We start from the raw sequence: 10,877 nt of genomic DNA on the forward strand, positions 1-10,877 counted from the left end.
GGGGGCGGGGCGGAGAGGCGCCGCCCTGAGGAGAGCGGTGCCGCCGCCGGTACCGGCTGAGGGGCGCGGTGGGGTCGGGGTCGTTTGTCTGGGAGAGGAGCGCCGCTGTGGGAAGGGCGGCCGCGGGCGGGCGGTCCTGACGAACTGCCCCTGGTGAGTCGCCCCCGAGCTGACTCCGTGTAGCGGGCAGCATCCGGCGGACCGGCGAGCCCGCCCGTGCGCGGGGTCTCGGGTCGGTGGCTGCTACCTCGTTGAGAGCCATGTTGGGCCTTGGCGAGGAGCGGGGGGGCAGAGGGGAGCGAACGGGGCTGGGAGGGGGCGTTTGCGGCGCCATCGGCTCGGTCCGCGCCCCCCGACTCCGGAGGCTGTTTTTAATTTGCGGCCCCCGCTGCCGATAATACCCGAGGTGCCGGGTCTCGCCTGAGGGGCCCGGCGTGCGGGAAGGGGCTGCCCGCCCTCCCTCCCTGCCGGCCTGAGTCTGCGAACCCCGCCTGGGCAGCCTGCCGCTCCGCTCCTCCCCGTGCAAAGCACGGGGCTCTGGGGGATATTGCATGTTGCTAGGGATTTTCCTTTAAAATGCATATTCGTGAACAGGAGTCTCCCTTATTTTTGTAGTACAGAATCTAAAAACGTTTTTTTGCCACACTTCCACTTGGTTGAGTTACTCTTCAGTAAGTCCAGAGCATGCTGATGAAAAGCATCAAACACATACCTGTTATTGCTTGAAAGGACTTTATATGAACTTTACTCCATGAACTGTACATTAGATATGTGGCTCAGGCACCAAATGGGGAGAGCTTCCAAGTGAATTGTGCAGTTGGTGTGATTATTCCTTTAATGCAGCGTGAGCAGTAATGCAGTACATCATTTAGCCCTGAAGTCTGGACTCAGAAGAAGAGTGCGTCTCTGGAGTTCTCTGTGCAGGTGATACTTGAATTGTGAATTTTGCCTCAGGCTCTTGTTAGGAAGCTGACTGAGGGTTTAGGAAAGCAATATTTGGGGCGTGTTTAGTGGGGTAACAGAAAGCTTGCATTTATAGAAATCGAAATAGTCAGTAATAGGAGTACGATTTCAATGGGAGTCTTGATCCAGAAAGTTTAGCATGTGTTAAGTGACGTGGAAATAGTTCTGAACGTGAGAGACTGTTGCTGCCAGCATAGCTGTCAGTCGGACTGGGGTGTATCCGTTTAGGGGAATAGTCCTAAGCAGGCACTTGTTGCTTAAATTGCTCTGTAGAAAGGCAAAAGTTGGTGGCAATTGTTGGCCTTTAAACGGGGGGAAGCATGGATCCCATATGCAACCTATTGGATTCCAGCCTTTCTCATCTAGCCAGTTCCCAGTTTTAGTAATGGGATAATTATCTTGTTTCTGTGCTGTCTGGTAGGATTAATGATAAACTGGGCGTGTGTGTGGGTCTTGCACAGAATCCCAGGTGCTGCCAGTGGCAGGCAGGCTTTCTACAAGTGCTCAGCAGACTGAGCAGAGTTTTCACATCTGGTTTGCTGAGCTCTGCAAAATAGCCGGACTGTTTGGTTACTTAAAAGCCTAAACCAAAACTAAACACCACGAAAATTTTCGACCTAGGATTTCTTTTCTGGGTCTCGTAGAAAAGAGGCCTGCTTTCTCAGTAGGACTGACAAATCATGTGGAATCCTTGGAAATATTCAAAATTTAACTGGGCAAGGTGCTGAGCAGCCTGATCCAAGTTGTCCTTGCTCTCAGCAGGGGCAAGTGGGGTTGGACAAAATGACGTCAAAGGTTTCATCTGACCTAAATATTTCCAATTCTGATGATTCCTGAATAAGAGCCTTTCTACCTTGGCAAAATTTTGACTAGTACTGTAACTGTTCCTTGTAAGAATTTGCACTACTTTGTAAAGCGAAACCAATGCAAATAACTGGAGTAAGCTCCCACGCTGTAACCTTGATACAGTGAATCTCCTGTCCTGCCTCTTCTTCTCGTACGTGATCAATAACCTCCTCTTGAGGCTGGTTCTTTACTTGCTTTAGAAACCTTGTATGAAAGTACTGATACCTGGAAAGATGCAGACTTCTGGCTCAAATCTAAGCCAGAAGTCTGACCGCATTTTAAAATGTCTCTGCTGAAAGATAGGGCAGTGGTTAGCACTTATGATAATTGAAATAGTAAATAACGTAAGCTTCCTGCCACCCATGTATCTTCTTGCATTCTTTGCTTAGGATTTCTGCCTAACCAAGTTGGCAAGGGGAGCAATTAAACTTCTCTTCAGATGACTTCTGAAGATAAAAACTTTTATTGAAATGGATTGTGTGGGGGAGATTTCTACAGGGTCGCATACTACGTATTTTGAATCTGAGGGTGGCGTGTGATCCCTGCGGCTGGGCTGATCTTGTCTGACATGTCCTTACTTTGGCAGCTAGGCGTCTTCCTTTTTCTTTATGTGTTGGGGAGCGGTGAGAGCCTGCTGCTCCCTAAGGGGCCAGGAGCTGGGAGCTCAGGGGGGACAGCATGGCTGTGGACAGGGGCTTGCCTGTCAGTCCCATGGTACCGCCATCAGGTGAGCAGGGCAGGCACAGAGATTATGGCCAGGTTCAACCAAGAGTGCAGATAATGAGGCAGGTTCATGGTGATGAGGCCGGCCAAGCCGGGAAGTCAGTCCATAGGTCAGGGCCAGGTCCCCTGATTGCCAGACAGGCCTGTGGTGATAGGGCTGGGCCAAGGCCAGGCAGGGGCCACCAGCCCAGGTGTGGGGGTCAGGGTCAGGCCTGGTGAGGGCAAGCGGAGTCAGACACAGACCCAGGATGGCCAGGCAGGGCCGTGGGGATGCGGCTGGGCCAGGATGTCAGCCTGTGGGTCAGGCTTGGGTCAGCAGGACCCATAGCCAGGCGGCAGGGCTCTGGTGGAGCTGGAGACCAGCACTCTTATGGCATCACTGGGGCAGGGATTGATGGCCCTGGGATCAGCTGAAATGGGTATCCTGGCCCATGGGCAAGGTTGGGGGAGGCCCTGGGCCAGACAAGGACAGTAAGGCCTGTTAGTGTCCTCGGGGCCCTGGCAGTGTGTTGTATTACCATGTCTGTTTCAGTGCAAATAACTGCTAGTTTCTGGTTTGAGTTAAAACATCAAAGCTTGAAAAGGTACAAAACCAGCAACTGTTAGCAAATTCTGCCCTGAATGGCAAACTGCAACACTCTGTGTGTTTTAGAGTCTATATCTTCCCACGATACAAAGTTCAGGAAAAATACCTTTTTTTTTTTTTTTTTTTGGTGGGAGGATTACCAAATGTTCAGATTATGGGATGATGATCTTTAACAAAAGAAGTATTTGGGCAAAGCAAAAGAAAGCTGTAATGCATGTTCCACAGAGAGAATTAGGTGTTGCCTAGTAAGTCATTCTCTGTTCCTACTGATTTAGATGGGATTATAATCTGTCATCCTGTTTTCTTTGATGTAGCTAATACATATGGTGCAAGGCATCTGGGCAAAAGTGCATAATTTGCCAAGGTCCAGTACAGGTAATGTTACAATAGTAGCAATTTCTCTAATTAAGAAAGGCAATTAGTTACAGAACTTTATTTTCAGAGGCTTATAAGAACGTGGCAAAACAGGTTTTTTCCCTTTGCGTCTCACATGTAAGTAATAAGCCATATATTATACAATATATCTTAAAAGAAATTTCCAGTTAGCAAGAAGTTTAATAGATTACTCTGACATCAGTGTTTCGATTGTGTTTTGTTGAATATAAGATGATGAGGAATTGGGAAGGATTTTTTCCTTCCTACCATCCTCCCCCAAATTTCTTGTAATCAGAACGCTATATAATAGTTTTTAATAACTTGTGTTTCTCTTCTGTAGAGCCATAAGAATTACTGAGAACCAGCTGGAGTAATACCATGAATATTTTCTTTCATACAGGTCATCATGGCAGCCCATCAGGAGAAAAAACCTTCTGAAGAAAGAAAACACAAAAGCACCCAAAATGATACTCGAACATCTCAAGTCCAGTGGGGAAGAGCATGGTGAGAGAAGCTGATGACCCTAATTCGTCATTGTATTTCTAATTGGTTCATACTTTTATAGGTGCTACATTCCTTTTAAACTTGACACCATTTGTAACAGGTTGTTGCATTGCCCTTCTCTTGAAAGCTCATGGATAACGAGCTGTAGCTACAGATGCCGAAGAAGAGTTCTTCAAGATTTTTAAGACAGAGAGCTTGCCAGATGGCTTGGGTTAATACACAGTCCTCCTTGCAAAAAAGGAAAGAAAATCATAAAAATCAGTAACATTTGTAGTGTGTTCAAGGGCTGAACGAAATATTTCCTGAGATTTGGAAAACGGGCATCCATCTGTGGTATTGCCAGCTGACATCTCCTGCTGTAGCAAGATTTGTGACTCATATCTCTGCTCTCAGAGAGTTGTGCAAGTATTAGTGGAGTATTGTATTGCAGCTGGAAACAGCCATGCGTGCTTATATGGCTTGCCACTACAGACAGCGTGTGGTAGAGTAAGTTCAACTCATGGCTGTCCAAAGTGCGTCTTTTCTGTGTTTCCAAGCTTTGCATAATATTCTTGTGGTTCTCTTACTACTTCCAGCTGAATACTCTACCAGTTATACCCATGATTGCCATCAAAAACATGCAGGCTGTAATAATAATCTGCTCTTTGGAGGGGAGTTATTATCTGTTCTGTTGCTCTGATCAACTAGCGTATCTTTGTAACAGTTTGTGGTTAAGTATGTAACATGCTAAGTTTTTTATAGCTGTTTGACCCAAAGAAATGTATGTGCCCTGAAAACATTTTCGGTTTCCTTCCAGTTAGTCTAGAAGGTCCACTGGAAAAATTGCCTGACGTAATCAAACCACTGTTCTAACCGAAAGCTGGAAAAAAAACAAATGCTCTGTTTTGGATTACAGGGAGGTGGACTGGTTTTCCTTGGCAAGCATCCTTTTCCTGCTCATGTTTGCGCCACTTATCGTGTATTACTTCATAATGTCCTGTGACCAGTACCAATGCTCTCTGATTGATCCACTCGTTGACTTGCTCACGGGGAATAAACATCTGTCTGACATCTGGAACAAGACTCCCACACTGACCTATAGGGCTGCTGGCATCTATACCCTTTGGGTCTCTTTCCAGGTATATTATTGAGTTATGATCTAGATGTAGCGGCTGGGTTTTCAAACAGCTGTTTGATTAATCCTTTTACATGAAGGATAATGGAATGTCGCACTGGCATTTACTCTTTGGTATTTCTATTTTCCATGGCTGCTTGGAATCCAAATGAAGCTTATGCACTTGAAAAATATGTAGGGACTATACACAAATATTCCTTGTGTGACATATTTCTTGACATGCTTTTTAAGAAAAAGCAACTATATAACAACAATAGCCATTTGTTTCAAATTAATACACAGTAAATATATCATAAACTAACACTGCAGAAGGGGTGATATTTTCTATAGACAGACAGTAAAAGATTGATGTATGAAATACAACTTACATTTGTAAAATATCTTCAAACTTGCCAAACGACTCCAATTTTTTTCCAAATTAGAAGACAACTTACATCTAACACAGATTAACTTCAAAATAAAAGGATAAGGACCTGAATCTAGTTACCAGCTCTCCTGCCTCCCCACCAAAAAAGGATGACAGCCATACATGAAGTACATCTTTAGAATTGTTTAATAGCTTGGATGTGTTACTAGTCTAAAATCACAACAGCTAAATCTTGCCATATTTGCTTATCCAATACTTAATTGAAACTGCTGTGTATTATATTTGGTATGTGTATGAAAGGGATAGTGTTTTTTGGGGCTTTGTCTTGTCTGTTTTTGCTGCTAATACATTCTCTGTCTTCTAGGTGGTTTTGTATGTGTTCATTCCTGACTTCTGCCATAAATTTCTTCCTGGATACGTAGGAGGTGTACAAGAAGGCGCTGTCACCCCTGCTGGTAAGTTCTTCCTTAGAGTATATGCACACCATAGAACCTGTTAAAATAATAGTATTTCTGTAGTTGCAGTCTTGAATAACCCGTATGTATCTGGAGGAAATGTGGGCATAAATGCTTTCACCTTCCTCATGTTTACTTCAAACAAAAATAAAAGCAATCTACATCATCTTTTAGAATAAATGATAGAAATTCTATGTCTTACTGTTAGTAACACTGTTGATAGGCAAGCGCCACACCAACAACGGAAAAATACAGATTGATAATTTTGGGACTTAAAATCGGAAGTGAACTATCGCTAGTATTTGTCAGTGCCGTTGCACCTGCTGAAGCTAAGTTAACCCATGAGACTTGAACAAATTGCGTGATGTGAACTAGGTGTAACTTGTTACCTTGCTCAGTTTTAGGGGAGACTCCAAATTCACTGTTATGTGAAGCGAGAGTGAAGAGAAAAACTCAGCCTAACAAAGCCTGATGGTTACAGCACAGTCTAACGAAACTGTCAGAAAAGTGCCACAAGATATTTAATTGGGAGGGTGAGGAGAGTGAGGTCATTTCACGAGCACTTGATTGAGCTTCTGTATATTGTATGCGTGTCCATATTAATAAAAAGCTGTACTAATGCAATGTCAGTAACATTCAATTTCTTTCTTCATGTTTTAGGTGTAGTGAATAAGTATGAAATCAATGGACTTCAGGCTTGGATCATTACCCATGCGCTTTGGTTTGCAAATGCCTATTACTTCCACTGGTTCTCACCCACCATCATTTTTGACAACTGGATTCCTCTCCTGTGGTGTGCCAATGTCCTGGGATATGCAGTTTCCACATTTGCAATGATTAAAAGCTACTTTTTCCCGACCAATGCCAAAGACTGGTACGTGGTTTTTAATAATGAGAGAATACTAGGTAATCAGACTTATAAATTGAATGCTGCACAGAATAATAGTGACAATATATTTTACTGGCACGAGTAGCTAGGCCAATGTACGACTGGGGTTCTTTGCTTCATTAGCACCATCCTTTCTTTCATGCTAGATGCCGTGTGACTGGCAGCCTCCGTGTCACAGACACTTGTCACAAATAGGGTGGATGTAAGGTTATAGTTAGACTGTTCAAAAGCGTTACCAAGAATAAACTAGGGTACCTCTGAAGCTAAAATTTATCTCTACTAATGTAATCATTAGTTGGATCAATTTGTGTTACCTTGCACAACTTTATATGGTTTTATGGTTTTTTTAGTATCATTACATCAGGTGAATCCAAAATGTGTAGTCAGAATAGTAATTATCTGTATTTGCTTATAACTGCGGACGTTTCTCATTTTTTATGCTTTCTAGCAAATTCACTGGCAACTTCTTTTATGACTACATGATGGGGATTGAATTTAACCCGCGAATAGGAAAGTGGTTTGATTTCAAGCTGTTCTTCAATGGGCGCCCTGGTATTGTAGCCTGGACTCTAATTAACCTTTCCTATGCTGCTAAACAACAGGAGCTGTATGGTCAAGTAACCAACTCCATGATCCTTGTCAACGTCCTTCAGGTAAATTCGGAGGAGGAAAATAAGAAAGCAATTTGGAAATACAGTAGTATTAAATTAGAAAAAAGTCCTTGCACTGAAATTGAACTTACACGATTTTTCCTGGCCCAAACAACTTCATTCAGTGACGATGCACTGGGACTTGCTTCTTTGGACACTTGTATTAATTTCTTTGGACACTTGTATTCATTCAAAGCGCCACTGTGAATACTTTGCTGTATTCATTCAGAGTGCTACTGGTGGCATGGTCCTGTCTGCACCAGAAGATTTCAGTGTAAACTTAAATTAAGAGATACTCTTCTGAGCCTATGTTCTGGAAACAGGCACAGCCTGATCTTGAATCCAAAGAGAACAAGGACAAATTCTGTGGCTTTAGCTAGAGCAAGATTGGGCAGGGTTTTTTCTGAGGGCAGCACTGCACCTAACTCTTTTTTGTGTGTGTGAGAGACGTGCAGAACTACAGATGTCTCCACACCTGAAAACAGCCAGTCAGGTGCTGTGCTTTCCACTGAAAAGACCCCAAAATAATAAGTACAGATAATGGTTTGGATTTATTTATTGATATGTGTAAATGGGAGCCCACTCAATAGAAGCTCCGTTCCCCTTCTCTATAAGCATAAGACTCTTTAAGCTGAAGAGGTAGGGGTGGTCAAATGTGAGTATGCTTCCTAAGTGTATGTCCTTACAGTAGCACACTTTCCTTAGTTATCTTGGTTAATATTGCTTTGCGTTACTTATTGCTTTATCTAAATAGATGCAGTGTATTTGTGTGATATGTTCCTCTTAATACCCTGTTTTTCAGGTGTTAAAATAAAAACACAAGTCAGTTTTGAGATCTTGTCACAGGACAGCACAGAAATATTAGGCTGCTGCTGTTAAACAGAATACCTGGTGGCAGTGCTCTGTTATTAACGTGAAACTATTCCGTTTCAGGGTATTTATGTTTTGGACTTCTTCTGGAATGAAGCCTGGTATTTGAAAACCATTGATATATGCCATGATCATTTTGGATGGTATTTGGGCTGGGGAGACTGTGTTTGGTTGCCTTACCTCTATACATTGCAGGTAAAAATGTGGTACAATACATGTTTGGGCTAAAAGGAAAGAAACTTCCCAGAAACATTTTCCCCAGCAGTTTGATTTGTATCTTAAATGGTTTCTAGACAGTTTGAATACTGAGTAACCACTACAACATCCTTTGTAACAATTCACTCGTTCGAAGGCTTACTGTCCCTGCGTGGAATTGACATCTTTTCTTCTCCTCCCTCTCTTTTGTGCCCTTTTCTGTCACTGTCTCTTGTGTCTGTATATTGTTCTAGTTCCTTTCCGTCCCTTTTTGTACTCCTGCAGGTTGAGGGTGTTTTGGTGGGTGATGGTTTGTTTGGGTTTGGTTTTTGTTGGGTTTTTTTTCCCTTCTATCCTTGTTTGTCTGCATGCTTGCAACTTCTCTCTTCTTGTTCCACCTAAGAAATGCAATTTTGGGGGGGAGAGAGAGAGAGAGAAAGAAAATGTAGGACGCAGAGTTTTCTGAAATTTTTCCATGGTTTTACTGGTAGGGTGGATTTTCCTATTCTTTCTGCTCATCTGTTCTGGGTCACTGTAGGTCAAGGAATTGGTCTGGCACTCTGAGCATATATTTAAAGTAAATCACTGATTGTCTCTTCTTTTTTGCTCCCCAGGGCTTGTATTTGGTTTACCACCCTGTCCAGCTGTGCACAGCTAATGCCACAGGGATCTTGATGTTGGGCTTGATCGGCTATTACATCTTCAGAATGACCAACCACCAGAAGGACCTCTTCCGTCGTACAAATGGCAACTGCAAGATATGGGGGAAGAAACCCGAGTATATTGAGTGCTCCTACATGTCTGTGGATGGGACCAAGTACTACAGCAAACTGATGACCTCGGGATTCTGGGGGTGGGCACGCCATTTTAACTACACAGGAGATTTGATGGGCTCCCTGGCCTATTGCCTGACTTGCGGGTTTGAACACATCTTGCCTTACTTCTACATTGTTTACATGACTATTCTGCTAACCCACCGTTGCATTAGGGATGAACACCGTTGCTTCAGCAAATACGGGAAGGACTGGAAGCGCTACACTGCTGCAGTGCCTTACCGGCTCATACCAGGAATATTCTAAGGCTAACACAGAATCCAGGGGAAAGAAAAAAGAAACTTTTTTTGGAGGTGAAGAGAGTTTATCCACATAAACTAACAAAAACCCTTTGTGAAGGACACTCATACGGTTCTGAAGGAGAAAAGGTGGCTGGACGATAATCCTTGCTGTACTGAAGGAACATGTATGCAGACTGTATTTAAAGTAAATGAAATGAGGCACTGAAACAGCCTGGTTTTTTAGTAGAAGACTCTCTTACGTGGAACTTCCACACCCTCCACACACACACACCCTTAAAATTAACTTTGAATTGAAGAAAAGTTGCATGTATTGAGACTCCTGAAATCCCCCAAAGACGGGAGGAAGCGTTACCCTTCAGAGTAGCAGGATTCTGGCACCAGTTTCCAGTGATTTAGGAGACGAGGAAAATAATTGTGTGATCTCTTCATGAAGGAAATTGTATGACACGGTTGCTTGTGACAGTCATAACTTACAGTCAGTAACTCCCCAAAAGAGGTTTTATTGTTTGTTGCTTTTCAAGAGGTTACTTGGGGAAATACTGAACTGGGGAACCTGACCCAAAACTGGTGTGTGGGAAGATTTTTATAATCTAATACAAATATTTGTGAAAGCTGGTATAAATTGATATAGCTCAAAAGTTACATTAGTTGACAGCACCTGAGACTATGGTGCCTGAACTGGATATTATTTTGATACTGAAACCAAACTTGCTTTGTGAAGATACTGAGCATACATTGATTTCTTTAGTGTGGATAGAAAACTTCATTCTCTGTCATTTGTATGAAAACTTATTTGTAAAAATTTAAGAAATAAATGCTTCATTCCAAGACAAGTAAAAAATACTGCTAACTTTCCCTTCAGCTATTTCTTTTCTTGTTACATAGTTATCTTTCAAAGTTACCGGATTCAAAAGAAGCTCTTCAAAGAGTGCAATTCCAAGAGCGAGTTAAAGAACACATAAAGGAGAAGCAAATAAGAAAGAGGGATCGTAGTATTAACCATGCATCTTGTAATGAGCTTGGTAGTTATGTTCAAGCTAAAAGACTCAACATTTTTTTTTATTTTTACAGAGAAATATACAGTTAGTTTTTTGCAGTAAGTAGATAACTGTGTAAATTGGTTTCTTGTAGGAGCTGCCAAATGCACTGATCTTCAGGGCAGATTTGAACGAGGTGTGGTGGTAAGTGTGCATTTTGGTTTTGTTGCCATAAGGATGGTTTTGGCAGGAGAAAAAGGTTCTCTCCAAAGCTAGAAAACAAATGTG

At 42.8% G+C, this 10,877-nt stretch overlaps 1 protein-coding gene across 5 annotated transcripts in view; it reads left to right on the forward strand.

Annotated features, from left to right (window-relative positions):
• Positions 1 to 10,393, forward strand: part of DHCR7 (7-dehydrocholesterol reductase) — a 32,557-nt gene extending 22,164 nt beyond the window's left edge. For 3 of the 5 annotated variants that reach the window (XM_087742870.1, XM_087742881.1, XM_087742874.1), the window contains exons 4-10: positions 3,894 to 3,997; positions 4,893 to 5,115; positions 5,843 to 5,933; positions 6,594 to 6,807; positions 7,271 to 7,475; positions 8,406 to 8,537; positions 9,152 to 10,393. In XM_087742870.1, the coding sequence (XP_087598996.1) occupies positions 3,894 to 3,997; positions 4,893 to 5,115; positions 5,843 to 5,933; positions 6,594 to 6,807; positions 7,271 to 7,475; positions 8,406 to 8,537; positions 9,152 to 9,616 (1,434 nt within the window). In that variant the 3' untranslated portion in view covers positions 9,617 to 10,393. Of the gene's footprint in view, positions 1 to 46; positions 154 to 843; positions 925 to 3,893; positions 3,998 to 4,892; positions 5,116 to 5,842; positions 5,934 to 6,593; positions 6,808 to 7,270; positions 7,476 to 8,405; positions 8,538 to 9,151 lie in introns of those variants that run through there. The other 2 variants (XM_087742895.1, XM_087742887.1) reach the window with 2 other exon arrangements.
• Positions 10,394 to 10,877: the final 484 nt, after the last annotated feature.

This window comes from Nipponia nippon, unplaced genomic scaffold (genome assembly GCF_047370975.1).
Source record: "Nipponia nippon isolate SJK-2023a ecotype South Korea unplaced genomic scaffold, ASM4737097v1 scaffold_10, whole genome shotgun sequence".
NCBI classification, from domain to species: Eukaryota; Metazoa; Chordata; class Aves; order Pelecaniformes; family Threskiornithidae; genus Nipponia; species Nipponia nippon.